The sequence below is a fragment of the Triturus cristatus genome, chromosome 6 (genome assembly GCF_964204655.1).
Source record: "Triturus cristatus chromosome 6, aTriCri1.1, whole genome shotgun sequence".
Classification (NCBI taxonomy): Eukaryota; Metazoa; Chordata; class Amphibia; order Caudata; family Salamandridae; genus Triturus; species Triturus cristatus.
Window position 1 is genome coordinate 638739413 of NC_140589.1, and position 23540 is coordinate 638762952.

Here is a 23540-nt window from a genome sequence, read left to right on the forward strand (position 1 = left end):
TAACTGGTATAATTTCCTGTTTGCTTGTGTCAGGCTGAGTGACGTGGAGGACACATATGTGAAGGAAGACACTACAACCTACCTCTCCATAGATGATCATTTTTACAAGGTTGTGGACACCTCCATTTCCAAGCTGGTTATGCAGGCAATGGCCACCGAGGACAGGAAACTTTTGCAAGACGCAGATCGCTGCTTCAAACCCCTCCCTGGGAGGGAAGACTATCTGGGGCTCGGACCCCTTATCCTTCCAGGCAGGGCTGAACCACCCACAACGCTTCACAAGTGCAAGAGTGACCCCACACTGGGCATTGACCTGGAGTCAATTGACAGGCTGAAAACAGTAATTCTTGGATCATTCCCAGTTCATGCCACTAGATTCCCCAGAACCTGGCCCCTCGGGCTCCAACCATTGTCCCCCCTTTCGCTACCTCCCAACCCCCCAGGTTTTAGATTCGTCTTCTGTCTCCAATACAGAGCCTGAGCCAGGATCTCGCCGGTGGCACCTTCCGCCTCATGACGCACAAGGCACTTCACTGAGTTACAACACGCAAGTTCCCTCTGACATGCTAGATCCGGAGAGCCTGGTTCATCCTCATTTCTCTGAATGGGTTCCTGTGGACAAAGTCGCAACATATGGCGCAGGATGGCTGCAGAAGCCGCTAGACAAGGAGGTCTGCAATCACATGAGAGCAGAGTGCCCGCATTCCTCCCTAAACAATAAGGTAGCGCTTACCCCTGAGAAAGAGGAGTGCATGGCTACTTTCTTTGGGAAGTACATGCATGACCCAAAGAAGGGGATTGGTCGGTACTGGAGAGCTTTCTAGGACAAGCTCTTGGATATTGCAGGCCCATTGACCCACATCCTGGATATGGCTGAGGATACTGATTTTTCCTGAAATTCTGACAGGATGGCCGCATCGAGAGGCATTGTTCGCTCCTCATTAAGATTGACCCCCAAACTGGACATCTCGCCACATCAGAGACAAGCCACGTTGCCCCAGGGCGGTTATTTGGTGACCCCTTTATCAAGGAGCTGGGTAAATGTGTGCAAACCATCATTTCTTCGGATAAGGCTCAGGCACCCATGAAGTGCATCCTTATGTCCCGGGTTTTCTCTAGGGATGGCCGAAGTAGGGGGTGTTCAGCCAGCTGCGCTCAGCAACCAGCCTTCGGCAGAGGATATAACAGTAGAAGAGGCCAATAGTAGGATGTCTTCAAATTCTGAAACTTCTACCCCTCCAGAGGTCATCCCTGTCACCGGGGCGCAAGAGGAGGACACCGCTGCAACAAGAGAACAAATTAAGGTGAGTGTTCAACTGTTTCCTTTACAACGCCTGGGAGACAGGCTCCTGAGCTTTGTCCACAACTGGGAACGCTTACCTCGGACGACAGGGTCCTTCAAACAGTATGCAGCTTCCACATAGAGTTTTACGGCTGCCCCTTCCAAAAGAGGCCCCCTGTCCCTTTGATTTCCTCCTCCGCACACGCCCAACTGGTGTACATAGAAGAGACAGAACTTCTGCGCAAAGGGGCTATGATGCATACACTCCAGCACCCGGGTTTTTAAAATAATCTCTTTGGTAGGCAAACAGGACGGAGGTCAACTGCCCATCAACCTGAAGGAGTTAAATGAGTGGGTGATTTACCGCCATTTCAAGCTGGAAGGTATTCACCTACTCAGGGAGGTCCTTCAGCCAAACGATTGGATGGAATGGTTGGACCTAAAGGATGCCTTTTTTTAACATCCTAATCTTCCCTCCTCACCGTCGCTTCCTCCAGTTTCCATGGCAGGGGACGCATTCAAATTCTCCACGCTTCCCTTTGGTTGGTCATCTGCCCCATGGTGTTTCATCACAGTAATCCGCCCAGTGGGGGAGTTCCTTAGGACTCACAGCGTCCATCTAATCATCTACCTGGACGACATCCTCTTCCTGGACCAATATCCGCAGACACGGTCAAAGCACCTGCAAACAGCAGTATCTCTCCAGGAGTTACTAGCTCCATCATCAACCAGGAGAATTCGGTCCTTGTTCCCTCTCAGTCCCAGGTGTTCTTGGGCTTTGTGGTGGACTCGGTCAGAGCCACCCTTAACCTTCCCCCTGGGAAATTGACCAAGATCAAGTATGAGCTGCGTCGGCTCGTGGCAGGACCTTCCACCTCCCTGAGACAAATTGCACAGTTGGTGGGAATGCTGTCAACCTACATACAGGCCATTTTACTGGGGACTCTTCATTACCGGGCGCTCGAATGATTGAACGTCTTTTACATCCGGAAGGTCCTCACATACTCCCAAGTGGTTCCCCTCTCGGAGGAGGCTCGGGAGGAGAGCCAGTGGTGGCTGGCTCATATGGAGGTATGGAATGGAAGAGTGATTTTCAGCTCCCTGCCGGATCTTGTAATAGAGTCTGTTACAAGCGGCATGGGCTGGTGGGGCAAGATGTGGAGTATTCTCCATCAGAGGAAGATGGACAACGTGGCAGCAATGCAATACATAAATCACCTCAAAGGTACAAACTCCAGGAACTTCTCTGATATCGTCCGCAGCTTTTGTGACTACTGCCTAGAGATCTCAGTGACGGTGGCATATCTCCCAGGGGTGGCCAACCAAGTGGCAGATTGGCACTCCCATCATCTTCAGGACACTAAGACTCTGGCACTTGCACCCCTCACTGTTTCAGGGACTCCACAACAGGTGGGGCCTGTTCTCGCTAGACCTCTTTGCCTCTCGCTTGAATCATCATCTTCCAAGATATTACAGTTCACAACAGCCACGGATGTCTTCATCCAGGACTGGCGACCTGAATGGGGCTCTCCCTTCCCTCCATTTGTGATGGTCAGGTGCCTCTTGGCTCAAGTGCAGAGGCAAACATCATCATGGTGACTCCGATGTGGAAATCACAAGTCTGGTATCTGGTTCTTCTGGAACTTTCTTGGGATGTTCTAATCCTTCTACCCCGGTTTCCGGATCTCGTGAAGGATCCAGAGGGGAATCCCCATCCTCTAGTCCTACAGGGGTCTCGGTCGCTTATGGCCTGGAGGATTACAGGGAGCATTGGAAAGTCCTGGGCCTTTCGCGACAAGCTGCTTCCCTCCTCTCCAGAGCTTGGGCCAACAGCACCATCAAACGCTACAAGTCAGCGGGGTAAAGATGGTTGGGCTGGTGTCATTGACGACACCTGGATCCCGTGAGGACAGACATTGTCCACGTATTGAATATATGGGCCACCCTGGCATCAGAAGAAGTTGCCTATAGGTAATCAATACTTTCAGGTCAGCAATTTTGACAGTGCCGTGCACCTGTTGGTGATCATCCAGTTGAGGAACATCCCCTGGTACGGAACCATTTGAGAGGCATCAGCCTACCCCTGCCCACGAAACCCAGATATTCCATCCTATAGAATGTAAATAAGGTCATCAACATGTTCATAGTCTAGCATTCCAACAGATATCTGTCACAAAAGGAGCTTTCAACTATTCTGGCCACCCTCCTCTGCTTGGTCTCATGTCGGAGGGTCTCCGGTTTAAGAGCCCTAGGTCTAACAGGCAAGAGTTTTTACCCCAGACGAGTTTACTTTTCACATTTCACATCATACAAAACGCAGTTCTCGTGTGGTTACTTATTCTTCCTTTCCAGATTGCCAGAAACTATGCTTTGTGCGGTGCATGAAGAGCTATGAGGCTAGGTAAAGTCAAGCGGCCACATTCCTTTTTAACATCCATCAAAACAAGATGCTAAAAAAACTCAGGTCTAAAATTCGAGACTGGCTACCTGTGACTACAAGTTTGCTTCAGAGCACTTTGTGTGGTGGACAGGTTCATTTGCAAACAAGGTTGAAGCTACCAACAACCCTGAAGCAAATAGTATACTTCAATGAGACTGGGAAAAAAGCGCTCTCTCTCTCCATGACAATTCAAAGATAATATAAACTTAATTTTGAATGACAAATATAGGCACTGCAGGGTCTTGTTCTCTAGAACTCTCCTGGAAAATATGAACATTTCTTAAATCTGGTGATTTACTAGGCCCATTTCTGGGGTTACAGAGTTTTATCTTCTCCGCAATGAGGCTTCTATTACTTCATCACATTAAATCTTAGCGAGAGCCATCCCAAAGCAAAGCAACAGATGTTAACTGAATCCGAAAAGCAGCAGCACCATGTTAGCACACAAGCACAAAATCAAAACAGAGAACCCAGTACATACATATACTTTAATGTCTCTCTTGTCAGAAAAAACACAGTTTTCTAGTAAAATCCTCACCCACCAGGATTACCCCTTGATGGCATGCTTCATCATCGGGTCCATCCCGATCCCCTGTGGATTGGGAAGTGCTGCGACCAACGAACTAGGTGGGAGCACTTGTTGAGCTTTATATAATGATAAAGGAGATGTATATAGCTAGAAGGGGAGGGAGTAGAGACAGTTAAAAATACCTGGCTAGTAGGTATATCTATTTTATTCCTGCCTCTAGTCGGTATGATTAGAAGTTAGGGGTGATTAGGAACATAAGGGTGGTAATGCACCTGCAGTCCTATGAGGCAACATGTTTCAAGCCGTGCTCCTTTGGCTCTTCTTCAGGTTCTATGTTTTGATTTAATACGTTTAACTAAGGAGGACGGACTCGGCGAAAACTTCTTTCTGCCCCCGTTTTCTGATACAGCACACAAGCACTAACAAAAATTGATAGCCCCGGAAGAACACGCTGCTTTCGAAACTCATCCTACCATTGGCATACTCAGGAGTAACAATAGTAACCAACAGGCTTGCCTTTTTCAAATAAGTATGTAAAACAGACACAGGCCAAAATGTGGATTCAACCTTTCACCCTTCCACGGTTGTAAGTATGAGTCCCTTTCAACCATGCATCAATGTCGGGCTTCTCTGGGCTTATGGAAGGTGGAATCATTCACAGGTATTACTAATGGTCTCTAGCTATTGTCCCCTGGCTGTTATTGTAGATTTCACATTTTGAAGTTCATTGATGTTTTGGTCACCCCTTCACTCACCACCATTGCCCAGGGATTGGCTTGATGACACGGCGGGAGGAAGGAAAGAAAGAAAAGTAGAAAGGAATTGTATCGGGTATTACAGTACAATTTGCTTTAGGTTTTTACAAATTCTCAGATTAGGCAGAAGGACTTTGTGAGCATGATGTGAAACTGTCACACCAACAGCTATGTGACTTTAAACTTTGTCATCTCACACCCCTGTTAGGGCGGGGGGTAGATATTTTCTGTATCCTCCCCTGGTGTCTGGTAATCCTCAGCAATGACATTTGGAAGCTTGAACATTACCGTCATTGCAGTGACAGACAACCTGCTGCTGCTTCAGCCTATAAGCTTGGTATAACCAGTCTATCTATCCTTGCACTCACTCACTCCTTAATCTAGCTATCCATGAATCCATGTGTGCACCCACTCATTCAAATATCACCCATCTGCTAATCCATTCAACCATATATCCACACACTCAAAATCCATTATTTGTGCATTAGGTCGGTCAATCATTCATCCATCCGTACACTCACTTTTTATTCACAGAACCACACACAGGTACCAATCCACAAACTGCATTTTGTAGTATGTTTGTTAGTAGCACCTCAGCAGTACTATTCAGGTGCTACAAAATGCTGCTCACAATCCTACATGCAGATATCTCAGCCTACACTTTTCCTAGGTTTTCCATGCACAGAATGCCACCAAAGTGGTGGAGATCTCCGCACATGTATGTCTACTATTTATATGTAAATGTGAGAGAAAAGTGAGTAGTTTGAAAATGGGGAACACTTGCTACAAAATGCAAGAAGTATAGGGAGGAGTACAAAGGGTAGGAAAGGCTAAGGGAGATTAAGGAGAGACACGCAATACAATCACTCACAAAAGAGTAAGACCATTACTATTCACAACCTACACTCTTATAAAAAGTTCTTACAGTAAAAAAGGTACCAAAACAGTCACAAATGTACTCCAGTTCAGCCTTGGGTAAGTATAGAACAACTCATGGCCACTCACTGGTACTGCCACATACTCTCATAGAAAAAAATAACAGAGGCAGGGGCTTAATATAGCAGGAGTTAATATAACACTCAATAGGAAAATATTATTTAAATTAAATAAATTACATTATTTCAAATGTAAATTAAAATATTTGTATAATTGTTTGTAGTGTTAAAGAGGTAGATTAAATAAAAATGGAATATAGAATTTTAAAAATGAATAATACGTATTTTAATAATGAAATTAAACTTAATAAATTAAAATTACTTTAACTTGGAATATAAACACAACTTCATTAAATGCTAGAAGGGTGGGTATTATTAACTAAAAAATAATATTTACGAATTACATTAATCTATTAACTCATGTACTTATTTATTAAACAATTTAGTGAGTCAATGTATTCAAATATTATATTTTATTAATTGTAGGTTAATAAATATTATTTTATATTAATCTTTTCCGTTTACATTAAATTTACATTTCCTAAGAATGAATAAACTTTATTATTTTTCCCAAACTTTACCATAGGAAGATCTCTGCCCTAGTGGTGGTGATCTCTGTGTTTAAAAAGTTATGAGCATTAACTTCACACATTTAAATTCAGTCTTATGTCTCACCCCCTCAAATTGCACTTAGGCAATAATGGTAAAGAGCAAGAAAGAGTAGATGCATACCTAAGTGCAGGAGTAGATTTACATGTGAGCAAATGTACACGTAAACGTACCCTTATGAATAGTCTCCTCATACTTGTTAATCAGCGAGGAAATATTTTCCCTTAGAAAAAGCCCAGACTGATTTACTTTGCCAATGCTTGTTTTATATATAGTAAAGATTCACACACAGACTAATTGCTTTAGTTACCTTAATTATACATGTACAAGTCCAGCAGTCGTGCACTACTTCTGAAATCATTTTCACAAAGCAGTAGAAGGCAACTGTCGCAAGAGGAGGCACCAACAACAGGAGCAAACTCATTTTGAACTACATTTCCAAGTTACGCAAAAGAAAATAGTACAAACGATTCCAGTTTTTTATGTATATAAAAGCAGGCCTCGGGACTGAAGTGATATTAGTTCCATCGGACTTATAACATCAGCAGCAAAAAATAGTTAGATCCGGTGCAAAACCTTTTCATATGCATGGCCTTTCTGTAAACTGTTTTATAAAATCTCTACCACACAAGCTGCAAATATTTTTAAATATTATGGTGCTGTATTTTTGCTCCACTGCAAAACCTGAGGCAATGCAACTTCAACCGTTTAGGAATAAGAAACGTGACAGGGCTCACTTTGAAAGGGCAGGTGCCTGAGCGTTGCTCATAACTTCATGCTATAGCTACACTGACAAAATAGAGAAAACCTTGCAATCAAGAAAACAGCTTGATCTACACTTTAGTGAGGAAGCGAACAACGTTTGATCTAAATCGCTTACATGCAAATACTTAAGACTTCTTTAAATGTATCTTCTTAGGCCTGCCTGTTTAACCCTAAGCTTAAATCCTGTACTGGTTTAAAAGCTAAATTCTTCTCTCAAATCTTTTTGCTCAATCATTTTGGAGATCTGACCTCCAAATATGGACCTGGATGTCTTTAAGTGTTTGAGGCGTCAGTGCGGAGCACTGCATTGAAAAAGGTCTTGAAAAAGGTCCCTATGAGCACTCCAGTTCTGAGGGAGAGTGAAAAAAGTAAGTAGCTAGACAGTGACGATAATGATGGGGTTACTTATCAGTAATCTTCATTCCTCAAGGTCATAGTCTTCCTTGTCACTCTCTTTGTTGGTTAAGCCCCTTGGACAGTATTCTTTACTTAAGCCAATAGCTCTAAAATGTGTATAAAGCTGTGTAATGTAGGCATGACTCTCCAAGAAATATTCGTAGACTGGCTTCTTTTCAAGGTGTAATGTAGACAAGCTGTACAAAAGGGAACAGGTCTGCACAACTCAGCAGCCCCCAGCAACTGTCCCCTGAGCAACTTCCAGCCTAGAACCTCAACACGTTCTAATCTAAGGACCGAGAACATCAATATCATCACACATCCCCCTCTTTTATTACACAAGAAAACACACACCCATCTCCTCCCCCCTTAAGCACAAAAGAGAGAAGGAAAAAAAACAAATAATACATAATCTAATGCATTACCACTCTACCCACAACATAATCCTTCAACCATCCAGGTAACTCCCTTCTGCGTTTGCCATCCTCAACTTTCCCACCCTCCAGGCGACTATCGGGCCCTCCAACCGCACTCTGGCTTCAACAGCCCTCTGTAACTCAGTGGAATCGGCCGAGGTGCCTTCAACACCCCCATCAGCCTGTGCTACACCTGCCTCCTCAGCATCGAACCATTGAAAATCTTCACTCTTTTCCATATCCTTTTCAACCATGACTCCTCCACAAGGTGCCACTCTCTTAAGGTTCCACACCTTACCACTGCTCACTATGACCGCATTCTGTAAAATTTAATTAACTTCCTCTGTAGGAACAAATTGCCTTTCACCCTCACCCAATTCTTATTTGCTCCAGCTTAGAACCAGGTTTATTATCATAGTAAGCCTTACTGCTCTCAAGCAACTGATTCAACCTCTGTCCCACCAAGCCCAGTAACCATTGCTCCACTTTGCTGTCACATAACCACGCCAGATTGCATATGCTCCTAAGAATTCTCCAGCCCATTATCATAAATGGCGACAGACCAGTAGACTCTTTGTCAGTCACCCTACACACCACACAGCTTCGTTCACTTCACCAATCACACTTTTTTCCCACCGCAGATTGGATAACCCCCTAAACCACACAATTAAATCTTTCTTTCATACCATTCCCACTGGGATTATAAAGGGAGGTAGTCTTATATTCAATCCCAACTCTCTCAAAATAAGTTTTAGCAGCTTTAGAGATAAACTGCAATCTATTATCACTCAGGTGTGTGGCTGGAATCCTCTCAGATGGAAATGTCTCGTTCAATAATCAATAAGCACAACAAACTACACCTGCAATTTACAGATAGGACCCAACAAATCCACGGCCACACATTCCCAAAGTTGTTTGGGAATTAAACATTCAACTATTGGGTGGGCGTAGGGTGCACAGAGACCAGTCAGCTGAGAAACACGCTTTACACTTTCTCACAAAACCTTTCAACAGCCAGATACAACCTAAGCCACCAAAATATATCCTTCACAACTGCCTTAGTTCGCACAACACCAAAATGTCGCTCACGACACAGTTCCATAATTAAATCACATTGCCCCCAAGGTGGGACTATCTTACTCCCCCTAAAAGTCAAATCCTTCTCTGCAGAAAGTTCAGATCTCACCTTCCAAAACAGTCTAAGAAACTACATGGGCTGTTCTTTTTTTGGGCCAGCCATCACACATGCACTTTGTAATTTCCTGCAAAACAACATAATTTTCATACTCTCTTACACAGTCCTACTTCTTAATGGCTGCCATACCTTCATCGTGCGCTAAGGCCACTTTAAAATCAGCCCAAGGGCCATCCTCACACTCTTCCAGCGGGCATGGCAGCCTAGAGAAGTAAACCTCCACTACATTGTCCTCGTCAGGCACATACACAATATGGTACACATAGTCCTTCCTGTGCATGGACAGCCTTGCGATCCTTGCAGAAGCAGTCACACTAACTTCGATGGTCAACAACTTCACAAAGGGTTTGTGATCACACTGGATCGTTATTGGTTCCCCCTCCATGAATGCACGAAAATTATCCAATGCCCAAGAACACGCTAAGGCCTCCTCCTCGATAATGGAATACCTTTCCTCAGCGGGTGAGATCGATCTCGATGAAATAAAAATTATATTTTCCTCTCCATTAGCATCCCTCTGTGCCAACACTGCCCACAACCCTTTATTGCTAACATCCAAAGTTATAAAACATTCTAATGCTGGATCAAAAATACCCAAAGCAGGTACTCTAGCTACATCACATTTGATTCAAGAGAATTCTTCCTCACACTTCACATCCCATGTAAATTTCACTTTTTTTTTTTAGCAATCGCCGTATGTTATACATCTCCCTGCGAAATTCACAATTAATTTGGCCCAATACTCTGTCAGGCCAAGGAAGGACCTAACTTTTTCATTGGTGACCGGTGCAGGGGCATCCACAATAACAATGATCAATGAGGATTTAGGTTTAACTCCCCTCTCACTAATAACATGACCCAGGTCAGTGACACTCCTCTTAGCAAACTTGCACTTGGCAAACTCCACAGTCAACCCCCTGTCTTCCAAAATAGATAAAACCTTCAATCTTGCATCATGCACAGCCTCGTCATTCCCAAACACCAAAATGTCATCTTGAAAAACAACACTTCTTTCCAAACAACCTGCGCATCAATAGCTGAAACACAGCCGCTGCCGATGTCAGTCCAAAACGGCATCCGCTTGAATTGGTAGCAACCAAACAGTGTAATAAATGCCGTCAGTTGCCTGAAGTGGGTGTCAGCAAAGTTTGGTGGTACGTCGATGGCAGGTCTATAGTTAAACCATTTGGCTCCTTTGAGACTCGACACCATTTCAGTAATCTTTGGTAAAGGGAAACAATCAATATCTATATTGTTCAGGTGGCGCAGGGCCATGCATAAGCAGATCATCCCATTGCCGCAGCGAGAAACCAGAGAAATCCACTTCAATCCATTTAGGATTACCCTAATGTTTAGCAGGTTGCAATATCGAATAGGGGAGAGGAACACGTTAAATTGGGTTGCTTTTGATGCTATGAGGTTTACATGGGGGGGAGGGGGGAATAAGTTAATACATGTTTTACATTAGTTCAAATCACTCTGAATGCACTGTTAGGATCATGGGAGCATACTCGAGTCATTAATTGGGATTGCATTTTCTATTTTCGAATTGGGCTATAAATGTTGTGGCTTACATACATTCTTCTTAACTACAGAGAACCCTGACGAAGGTTAAATGAACCGAAATGCATTGGGTGATGTTATTGGGATAACTTGGAGAACTCGAAATGTTGTCACTGTTCAAGAATAGGCCTGGATGGGCAATTCTGAATCAATTTAAATGCACAAGACTATCGAATTTCGTACCTTTGACGTGAAGGATTAATTGGAGAAACTATGGAATAAAAATGGTGAAAGAAATCGAGAAATATTATAGTGAAAGTGTATTACTTGAATACCTGTGTGTATAAGGCTGTGCAACTCGACGGTGACCCATACTGCACGGGCCACCACCCTCAATTGAGGTCTACAGTTAAACCATTTGGCTCCTTTGAGACTCGACACCATTTCAGTAATCTTTGGTAAAGGGAAACAATCAATATCTATATTGTTCAGGTGGCGCAGGGCCATGCATAAGCAGATCATCCCATTGCCGCAGCGAGAAACCAGAGAAATCCACTTCAAGCTCTGCGGGTTTTATGACATCCATCGCCGCAGGTTTTTCCAATTCTTTAGACACATCCTGGTTGAGTACAGCTCTCAGTTTGTGCACCTTAGGGATAGCATCACTCTTTAAGTACAATGTTATGCTCGAAACTCTTCAGCTTCCCCAAACTTTTTATCAAAGACATTCCAGTTATAGTGCTACAAATGGAGCTTACATCATTTACTAGCAAAACCTTCTCTGAGCTGTCAGGGTCCAGGATGATATGCAAATTCCCCTGGTCCACCACCCTAATATGGAGGGTCCTTTCTTAGCAGCGTATAACTTCCCTATGGGAATATCTCTTATTGGTCAAGTTACACTCAGGTTTGCTCTATGCACAGTTATCCTTGATATTCAATACAAAGTTCTCATTGAAACTCATAACACTGTTGGGTTCCAAACATTCCTCCTCAACGCTGCTATCCTCTGCACTTCTGCAGTCCTCGTAAATGCATTTTGCCCAACTCTTCCTTCTTTTGCAAACTTTCAAAAAATCGCATACAATGCAGCAATGACTGCATTTCTGCTTTAGGGCAGGACATGACTTACTGTCACAACTGTAACAGTTACTATCCATTTGCAAGAATTCTTCCTCGAAAAAAACTTTAAGTTCCTTTTTCACTATGCGTGTAGTTATTTTACCCACACACTCTGTATCCTTGTTAGCCTCCTCCAATTGTGAGTCCCCATTAATTCATAACCGCTCCTGGATGGCAGGGTTATTGGCATGCATGACCAGTCGGTCCCTTCCCAAATCATTGTGTAAGGTCTCAAATTTGCAGTCAATAGCTAACTTTGTGAGCTCTACAACAATCATCCCCAACTCATCCTTACTTTGCTTGCACTGGAAGAATTTGTACCTTGCATTGCCAATACAGACTTTAGGGGCAAAGTACTTGTCTAAGTCACGCAACACCATCTTAAAAACATTCACATCACCGGAAATTGTTTTAGGCATGCAACTAAGTTTCCAACTCCACCGGTCCCACTGAGTGCATAATTATCCTCTTTTTCTGGGCCGCAAGCATCTTTTTAGAATCATCCACAGCTTCTATGTAGTTAACAAAGTACTCTCTCTACTCAACCCACTTTAATGAGGACTCATTCCCTGAAACTCAGAATTCATGTGGGGAGATTAAGGAAATCTTCTGTTGAGCCATAATGCCCTCAGAGCTTTGCCACAAGCACTACTACATAATCTGTCCTCACAAGCAGCTTCGTGATGCCAATAACCTCAGAAAGTTCCTCACATAAATTATTTTTTTTAAAAGGCCACCGACGTGAGGTATTATACGTGACCCGACTCGCTGGTCATGACACATCCTCCGCCACATGCAGGCTGACGTCAGAGAAGGAGCAGAAGGAATCTCTGACAGTCACAGCTTTTCTCCGTTCAAAGGCCCGACCTCCCAGCGTTGCAGGGAGACCAGAAAGAAATCCCTCACGGCTTCAGCTTCTCTCCACTGCACTCGATGGTGCCTGACCTGTAATGTCAGAGTGCAACCACTGCAGTAGGGTTCAAAACATGCAGTCTCTGCCGTCCAGCCAGGGATACTCCAATTGCCTCTTCACACCACGTAACACATCCTCAGAGTGCTAGGTACTTGGGGTGAGTGTAGTTCCCCAACAGCACTGTGAAGGCAGGAGAAGTGCTATATAGAAATTACACAGCACAGCCTCCACAGAAGTTAAATATCCTCGTTTTCAATAAAATTCTTCACCATCCTTGTCGCCAAATTGTTGTGTAGGCGTAACTCTCCAAGAAATATTCGTAGACTGGCTTCCTTTCAAGGTTTAATGTAGACACGCTGTACAGAAGTAAACAGGTCTGCACAGTTCAACAGCCCCCAGTAACTGTCCCCTAAGCAACTCCCAGCCTAGATCCTTGATATGTAACAATCTATGGAAAGAGGAGCGAGAACATTCATGTGATAACAAGCAGCAATTTAAACATTAACCCTAAACATAACTACATCCTCAAATCTTGGAAGCAAAAACATCACACGCCCTCCAAACCTCCAAACCTCTTGGTTTAATGTCAGTTACAGAAGACAGTAAGTGGTATTTCTTGTGGAATCTTCTATTTACTACCACTGTCCTTCTTTAGTGGTCATTGATTGGTCATATTTTCAGCCATTAGAGCGTAGCAGAGAGGAGGTAAGAATGTTTATCTTAATGTGTCCATAAAGAGAGTCAGAGAGGAGCTCTCTTACTAATTTTTCAATATCTGACAAAATGTTAACTTATTTTCTTAGTTTATTTGGGGTGGTTAAGTGTCTTGCTTATAATGCAAACAGATTGCCCAGAGTACTACCAAAGGAAGAAGAAGATAGAAATCTCAGCACAGACCTCGTTTGCATCACACAGCCCCTGAGTCATTAAACGTATGCTTAAGGTAAGGGCATGAAGAAAAATAGCACGCTGTGTTGCAAGTTAGATAAACAATGCTATTAATAATGAACATGCACATAGCCACCCACTTCAGTGGCACTCATTTTATATCTGAAAGCTAGAGTTAGTTCAGCAGTCTCAAACCTGAGCCATTCTCATTACATGCAGGTTTCTGCATCTCTTGCAAAATTAATAGAACTATCTTACTGTAATTAGAACGTGTGAACTGAATGTTATATCTGATTCTCCGCAACAATCCTGAGCAACCTTGTAGTCTTTAAACATATAACAAGCAGATTACACACAGTGTACTGCACCAGACAAGGGAACCACCTGAGCTGTTTCAATACCATTTGAAGTTGCTAACTGCTGAAAACAAATGTCTTCAGTGACTGTCATAACCCATTCAACTAGATTCCCTGCTCATACTATTGGCCAGCCAATATGCATATTAAGTTAGCTCCAGGGATTAACTGTTCTACTGTGGTGTCTTTATACAACGTGAAGGGCACAGATTGAAATCTCAGTGAGGCCCACATAGTGTTTCTCCTTTTCAGGTTGATAAATTGAGTACCATGAGGTAGGTAATACCTACTAATTATTGTGCTAATTCACTGCAAGAATACAGTGCCAAGCAACATGTTAAACAAGCATCTGCAATGTAATAGGTCTCGCATTTATGCAGTTTGAGCTAAAGGCATTGTAAATGACAATGCCTTTTATTTTGGTTTTTAAAACATAAATAAAAGGAGGATTGCTGTGGGTGCTACTGTATTCTACAATCGCAAACGTCTGGGCTCTGTGGCAACTGAGCCCCCCCACCCCCAAGTGTGTCCTGCTTGAAGAAGATCACCACGGCTGCTAACTTTACTACAGATGGTCCGCTCGCAGGTAGCACAGCGCTGCTCAGTCCTCTTCCCCAGGGCACAAGTCCTAAAAAAAGAAGTTGAGGACTAATCTAATTAATCAGTATGGTAGTGGCATCACGGCACGTGGCATCACTGGCAGTGGCATCACAAGAAGTGACATCAGATCTTAAGCCTTCACATATATGTTTATTTGAGCACATTTCTTGTATGCTTGCAAACCCTCTTGATTTAGGCAGGAGATTCACACTTTTGTAAGCTTCCCATAAACCAATGTTGCCTTTTGTCAGCATAAAGCTTCCTCTACCCATAGTGCTTTAAAGAAAAAAATAGTGATATTTAAATTATTACAACGCCTCCTTAAGGCTAGTAAGCGCTATATAAATGCTATTTATTTTATGCAAATACTGGGAAAGCACACATCCGGACGTTCTTACAGTGCATGCATACATCCTAAACAGAGCCTGAACAAAGTGAAAAGCTGCCTCTCTTAAGTATGTGTGAAGTGCTAACAAGGTGTGAGCCTTTGTTTCCCCTCTGCTGCATTTGCTTCTAGGTGTGCGGCTCCTGACTGCTGCCAGCCAGGAGACTCGAACAAAAGGAGGCCTGATGACCCCTCAGATTCTGCTTTTGTTATGGGCCCAGCAGAAGTCAGAAATAAGTGAGCCCCATCTCCTCCCGTTGTTGCCGATCAAAAGCAGATATCGACGTGCAGGCGCTGCTTAAAGTGTCCCGGTGTTTGGAAATTACACCGGGAAGAATTCAGCATCTTTTTTTAGTGAGGCGCATCTTCTTGGCAGCATCCAGCCTGTGAATAAAGTGGGTGGACGCCGTCCATCCACGTGTACCCCGACTCGTACCCTGCTCCTCCCTTACAATTCTGTAAGGAGGGGCCGATGGGAGAGTGCCTTTGGCTGCACGACAGGTATTGTGAATTACGAACTGTGGGGCCTACTTTGGAACCCTGGTCTTGAGTGGCTGGCCGCAAGCATATCTGTCACTAAGTGTTAAGTCACTACTTGATTAGCGATCCACTGCTTAGATCAGTACTTAGGGGCACATACTTCAACATAGACAATAGCGATTCTTTAATTGTGATTACTAAGGAATCGCAATTAAAGAATCGCCATTGCCTAGGCATGTAGGAATCGCATAAAATTTTGCGATTACTACAAATTCCTTAATTGCGACTCGCAAATTGCGAGTTGCAATTAAGGGATTGATTCACCAGGTACTCGCAAATTGCGCATGCAATTTCAAGGGTGCCAAAAGGACACCCCGTTGCACCCCTGAAATTGAGATGTTACCACATGTTGTGCACATACATACCCCAAGGGCATGTGTGTGTGTGTGTGTAAAATGAAACTTTGAAAAATGCACTTTAGTGCATTTTTCCAAGTTTTTGCAAATTACCATCAAGTTCAAATTGATGATAATTTGCGATCCTTAATTGCGAATTTGCAATTTGAAATTGCATCATGCATTGCATTTAGGGAATCGCAATTTGCGATTCCCTAAATGCATTCGCAATTTAAGCAATCACAAAGTTTGCGATTACTTAAATTGCGAATTTGCATTTGGGTAGATGCATCCCAAATGAAAAAATACTGGTCGCAAAGGGGCAGATTCTGCTAATCTGCCCGTTTGCGATTGGTATTTTCGTTGATGCATGTGCCCCTTAGTCCCTATCGGAACTGTAACAATAGGAAGAGGAATGCAAGGGCTTTTCTATTGCTGAGATTATCTGCTATTTTTAAATGTGCATATCTTCAAAAGCATACATGTGATTTTTGTTGTTTTGCTCTTAATTTGTTCAGAACATACTAAGCTGTTCTTCTAAAATCTGTGTGGAATCTTTTTGTGGTGTATTTATTGTGTTAAGATGTGTGTGTGTGTGTGTTGCACAAATACTTTACACATTGCCTCTTTGGATAAGCCTGCCTGCTCTGTGCCAAGCTACCAGACTATGAGCACGGGTTATCTCAGTTGAGTAACTAGCTTACCCTGACTAGAGTAGTAGATTCTGCCTGGCATTGGTGTACACCTTAGCCAGCCATAAACCCAATTTCTAACACATACCCTGGGGGAAGCAACAAGGTGGGACCCGAGAAGAGGCTGCAAGACCACGTGCAGGAGAGAGAAGGCCTGCAGATTCACTCGTATATAGAGTGCTCATTCGTAAATATAAAAAAGAAAGTACCCACAGAGAGAAAAGCCAGTGGAAGGGCACACGCCAGTAGCCAATAACCAGAAGCTGTACTTGGTCCAATCTCCACACCAGGCAAGGACGGCAAAGCAAGAGCGAAAATTAAAGTGGGCTACGTGCAGATGACTTGCTGGCCAATCAGAAGCATGTACATTAGAGCGACGTGGAATAGACTAATGGTAAGTTCAGGTAAGAAAAGGGGCAGGTTTTAGCCCCTTTAAAGATTTTTTTTTTTTAAACTTACAAAAGAATGTGCAAGCACAACGCAAAAGCAGTGCAGGTGAAAAATAAACAGTCCTTCTTCTATGTTTGCTAAATGTCCCGGTTTTTGGTTTTGAAAATCTGGTCACCCTATCACACTAGGGTGACCAACCGTCCGTAAATTTCACGGACAGTCCGTAATTTCGGCCGTCTGTCCGTTGTCCGTGAAGGATTCTTTAACGGACGCCATTTGTCCGTAATTTTAACCGGGCACCGATCGCACCACCCTAAAGCCGGCACAGCTTCCACCCACCTCCCTGCTGGACTCCGATGCTGTTGGGGTCGGGTGTAACAGACTCGATGCAGTACCAAAGCTCAGATTCCCCAGCAACACTGGAGAGGCACAGCAGGATGGCAACCCTCACACCTTCAGCCCTTGATGAGCTGTTAAGAGGTGCTTGAAGGTGACAGAGGGAGGGGCTGCAGCTTCAGGCGCAGGGGCATCTATTCAGATGCAAACAGCTCTGAATGCTCATGTCTCTGCAATTTAGAGGGGCCTCACACATGCCCTTTCTGCCCAGGGCCCCAAACATCCTAGAACCGGCCCTGATTACACCCACCGAGGCAGCACGTGGTTCTCTTCACAGAGCTTAATTACGGTCACTAAATTGTAAGCAAACCTCGGTTCTTCAAACATGCAGTCTATAATGTAATAAAATGGCACAATCGCACCCACACTGATTGTCCTCCATACTTTGTTAATCAGTTAAATCAGTTCTCTTGGGGTATCGCCTTTAAGTACTGTACATCACAGTGGGGGATGGCAAAACTAACATTTTAGAATGAGAGCCTGTCGTCTCGTCTTGTCCAGGAGGGGGTGAGGCGCCCTACCCCACCCTGGAAGAGACCAAGATGATACTAGGATACAGCTTGCCCACCCCTTAGCCCACCCTGGCGGATCCTGTTCCCCCTCCTGTGATGGCTCCTGTCCCCCCATGTGTTGGCTCCTGTCCATCCCCTGCCCACCCCCCCCAGCCTTTGATGGCTCCTGTCCCCCTCCGCCCACCCCCCGTGGTGGATCCTGTCTCTGCCCTGGGTGGCTTCTGTCCAAGTCCTGGAATGGCTCCTGCAGCGAGGGTGAAGTTCTTGATGGGCCTCTTCTCAAACAGGCTCAGCTAAAAATTAATATGAAAAGGTGAGCGAGTGAGTAAGTGAAGGGATGGGTGGATGGCTGGATGAATTAGTGAAAGGGTGAATGGATGAATGAAAGATTGAATAGATGGATAATGAGAGAGGATGGATGGATTGATGAGTGAGTGGAAGGATGGATGAGAGAAAAGGTAAATAGCTGGATGTATGAGTGGAAGGGTAGCTGGATGGGTAAAAGGGTGGATGGATGAGTGAAAGGATGGATGAGAGAAAAGGTGGATGATGATGAGTGAGTGAGTGGGTGGATGGATGAGTGAAATGATGGATGGATTGATGAATTGATAAGTGCAAGGGTGAATGGATGGACGATGGGAAACGGCCACTACAACGCGGCCGTTTCCACGAATGACAATAACCACGCATGCATTACAACGCATGCGTGGTTACAACAAATAGCCTTTACCACGCATACATTTACTACGAGATACGTAGTAAAGGCATGTGTGATAAAGGTAAAAAAAAAAAAAAGGGGGTACCTGTTTCCGTCGTTTTAAGATAATGAAGAGAAACGATGTGGAGGCAATCGGCGCCGTTAGAGGAAACGGAAAGACACTTCTGCTTCCTCTTAACGACGTAAAATGCAAATCAGAAGTGCTTGGAGTGGAGAGGTAAGGGGGAATGGGGTGGTGTCACGCAGGGGTAAATTTTAAGGGAACATTAGGGTTAATTTGTAGGGACAGGAGATATCCTTTAACATGAAAATGCCATTAACATGCATAGTTTAACAACGGAAAACGTTGTAAAAATATGCGTGTTAAAGGCATTTTCGTGATAAAAGATATGCGTGGTGATGGCATTCCCGTTGTAACGCATGCGTGGTAAAGACATGCGTTGCAACGGAATGCGTTGTAACGTCATACAACCATGGACGATGAGTGAAAGGGTGGACGTAAGGATGGATGAGTGAGTGAATGGTAGGGTAGGTGGACAAAAGGATGAATTGATGAGTGAAGGAGTGAAAGGATAAATGGATGAGAGAAAGGATGGATGAGTGATAGGGTCAATGGATGGATTCATGAGTGGATGAGTAGATGGATGGGTGGATGGATGGAAGGAAGGATAGCTAAGTGAAAGGGTCGATGGAGAGAGAAAGGGAGGATGGATGGATGACTGAAAGGGTGGATGGGTGGAAGGATGAGTGACTGGGAGGATGGATGAGTAAGTGAAAGGATGGCTGGATGGATGAGTGAATGGATGGATGGGTAGAAGAGTGGATGGATGAGTGTACCGATGGATAGGGTGAAAGGGTGGATGGATGAATGGATAATGGATGGATGAGTGAAAGGATGGATGAGTGAAATGATAGATGGAAGGATGCATGATGGATAGGTTTGCAAATGGTTGAATATGTTTGGATATGGCTGGGCTTACTTATATACTATTGCGCGACCTCCTCTGATGTGTCTGTAAAACTTACCTATTGTCCTGAATTTTTGTCCTGAATTTTGACCTCCTGTCCTGAATTTGTGTCCTGAATTTTGACCCTTTGTCCTGAATTTTTACACTCACCGTCCTGAATTTGCACCAATGCCAGTTGGTCACCCTATATCACACACGTCTTTTAAACTCCACTTAAGTTCTCATCTGAAACAATAGTGCATTATCAAAGTGTGAAAAGACTAAACAAAAACCATTGTTTTTGCTGATGTTATCTATTCCACTCCATCCCATTATGGGCTCAAACAAGGCACATACACAATAAAACACAAGGCTGATTACGGTTTTAAGGAGAAAACCACTTCCTTGGTACAACTAATAAGTAACTTTCAACAAACCGTGCACTGCTAACTGCGAACATCAATGTAACAGTGTACAGCCGTACAGTGACACATGATGAATTCATTTGTTAAACCTTCTTTGGTGACTACGTAAACACAACAAATGTACACTAGTTGTCTCGTGTTAATGGCTGAATAGGGACGTTTTATTTTAAAAGTCAGAACAGTGTAGAAAGGCTCCTAATGATAAATGTCGCTTACCCGTTAAAGTTCTGTAGATAGTTTTTCGAAAAAGGTTTATATTTTGAAAGGATCATGCTAAAAGTTCTGCCCTTATTGACCCACTCTCACTGCAGCTCCCTCCATATCCTGCCATAACACTCTACCTTCTCTCCTCTCACAGTTTATCTGCCTCACTGCCAGCCTTCCATCTCCTTTCTGTCACTTCCATCCTCCCTCACCTTTGAACTGTTTCGGTGAACTGGGCACGCTGGAAGTCTGCAGCCAGACGGCGAATCTCGTCCCAAGCCCCGGCCATGGTTTCGTTGTATTCAGAGCTCAGCACCAGCTGCTCGCACACAGGAACTGTCCTCGTACGCTGTCAGAACGTGGTTACGTCACGACCAAACGATTGCGCACGCTCTAGTGTTCCCGGGGGCGGGGCGGTTACTGTGCTGACGCGGCTATACGGAGAGTTCAAGCTGAAAAGGTGATAGGAGGAGGCAAATGTATGTAAGTTCTGTGCTACTGCAAGACGGTTTGCCTTATCTGCACAGGACCTGCTGGAGTATGTGCACCCAATGCCGCAGGTTTCAATTTCTGTAGAGCTAACTCGCAACTTGCGAATCAAGTATTGCGTTGCCCCCCCCCTCCCCCCCTAACAGCATTCCTCTTTCTGTAAGTTATTTTATATTTATATTGGATGTATTTGCCGTATTTATGTTGCACGGGCTTAGCCCAAAGGCATTTGAGGGCTTTACAAGCGAGCAGGAAGTAATTTCTGGCCATCAAACAGCATAACAACAGCATATTAGAAGTAGGAAATAAACGGTTCATACCAGCAGGACAGAGACGTTGACCCCCTGATAAAGCCAGCGCTGTTCTTCAGAGTCTTACTCCAGTGACTTTAAGAAATTCTTAAACAGATTGATTTAAATACCGTTTTCTTTTGTTGTATTTTAAATGTGTCTATTGGAGACGTTTTTTCAGAGAACAACTGCTTAGCGAACAACTAAATTTGGTATTCACAAAAATAATACAGTCCGTCTATTTCCCAGATGCATGGAAAACAGCCTCAGTCCTCCCTCGCCTAAAAAAACCTAATTTGGACCCTAATGAACCCAATAGCTACAGACCAATGTCAAGAATCCCATTCCCAGCCAAAGTGTTGGAAAAATTGTTGAATAAACAGCTGTCAAATTTCCTAGCCTCTGCAAACTTTTTGGACCAATCACAGTATGGATTCTGGGAGGAACATGGAACTGAGACAGCCTTGGTTATGGCAGTAGAGGAATTCAGGAGTATACTGGACTGAGGGGGGAAGGCCGCCCTGATTCTTTTGGATTTGTCGGCGACTTTCGACACTGTGAACCATGGTATACTCCTTGCCCGGCTAGCAGAACTGGGGATTCAAGACGATGCACTCAAGCTGCTGTCCTCATATTTGACGGATAGAACTTTTTCAGTTAAATTAGGAGACTCCACATCCAAAACCTTCAGCTCACCGTGTGGAGTACCTCAGGGGTCCTCCTTGAGTCCTACTCTTTTTAATATTTACGTTGCTCCATTGGCATCCATAATAAGAATGTGTGGGTTCCTGCCAGTTTCCTACGCAGATGACACCCAAATTGTGGTGTCAGTTTCCAGCAATATGGAGGAAACAGCCGACCGATTCAATGACTGCATGAGGCAGGTTAATAATTGGATGCAGCTCAACTGCTTAAAATTAAACGGTGACAAAACCGAAGTTATGCTGCTGGGGGCAGATACAAACTTTTGGTCACCGAAGTGGTGGCCTGACAGCTTGGGCGAGTGCCCATCCCCAGTGGACAAAGTCAGAAATCTAGGAGTTATATTTGATAATAAATTGACCTTCAACGCCCGGATAAATAAATTATCCTCCACTGTGTGGTTCATTCTAAAAATGATAAGAAGATTACAGCCTTTTATCCCCCAAGATTCATGTAAAACACTAGTTACGGCATTGGCCTTGTCCAGATTGGATCACGGCAACGCCTTGTATGCTGGGATACAAATCCAACATCTAACTAAACTCCAGCGTCTACAGAACACAGCAGCAAGGCTGGTGCTGGATATTTCCAGATCAGAGCCAGATGCCCACATACTGTGAGCCCTTCCCTGGCTACAGATGGAGAAGAGGATAATGTTTAAAACAGTCTGCCTAGCCTACAAGGCCCTTAATGGCTCAGGAGCGCACTTTTTAAAAACACATCTGAAACGGTACGAGCCAGTCAGGAGCCTGAGATCTGTCCATGCAAAACTTTTGCAGGTGCCTAAATTCAAGCAAGTCAGGTGGGGGGGAGAAGCTTCTTGTTGTAGACAGCCAAGACCTGGAACCTTCTCCAATTACGATAAAAAACAGCCCCTTGCTTTTGTCGTTTAGAAAAGCCGTAAAAACTTGCCTTTTCACCTCATATATCTTCAGCAATCCTTCTTACATCGAGCGTAGCGCCAAGACGCCCCTGGGCAATTGCGCGCTCTATAAATATTAAAATCAATCAATTTGTTACATGCAACATACATAAAAATTGTTTCTTTTGCATCAAATCATGACCTCGCATATGAGAAATGGGAGGGTGTCACAGATGTTATTTGCAATATTAGTGAGCTGCTGTTGTGTTACAATAGTGAAAACACACATCACTATCCCAAAATATTAGATGTAAACACATTTGGAATATGGACGAGTGTGCCTGTGTGCTGTCAGTGACTCGGCCAAAGAGGGCATGAAATCTAAAATTGGATATTCTATATTAGAAACTGAACTTAATGGGGGCCCCCAAAATATGCTTGGCACCGGGCCCCTAAAATCCTTAAGATGTCCCTGCAGCAGGGACGTTACGGGATAAGGTATAGTTAGTTAACCATCATATTAATTCAGCAGTAACTAACTACGGGAGTAGAGAGAAAAAAAAATTGTTACAGGAGAGACAGGTCAAGTAAACTCTGGAGATGCAAGCAGTGATCACCACTTTAACCAAAGGGTCTCTCAAATAGGAAGATTTTGGTTCCATTTTGAATGTGAGTAGGCAAGAGGATGTGCGAAGGGCAGGTTGGTGGGAGTTCCAAAGACTTGTTGCTCTACTAGTTAATGCCTGTCTCATGCAGTGTTCTTGCATGAAAGTCAGAAGTTTGAGCAGGAGGGAAAGAGCTTTTTTTGCAGTTTTTCATAGCGTGAAATCGACCCAAAGATACTGGATCACTTTACATCAGCACCAGTTGCATTACACAAGGTCAAAGTCATTTTTAAAAGAGACAGGGAGGTTAAGTGATTTGCCCAGAATCACAGAATGTTGAGCTA

The 23540-nt window shown here is 43.9% G+C and overlaps 1 protein-coding gene across 1 annotated transcript in view; it reads right to left on the reverse strand.

Moving 5' to 3' along the window:
* UFL1 (UFM1 specific ligase 1) overlaps window positions 1–20647 on the reverse strand; it is a 332333-nt gene extending 311686 nt beyond the window's left edge. Inside the window, exon 1 of the mRNA XM_085611135.1 lies at window positions 20461–20647. Within this exon, the coding sequence (XP_085467261.1) occupies window positions 20461–20537 (77 nt within the window). The 5' untranslated portion in view covers window positions 20538–20647. The remainder of the gene's footprint in view (window positions 1–20460) is intronic.
* Between the last annotated feature and the right edge of the window lie 2893 nt (window positions 20648–23540).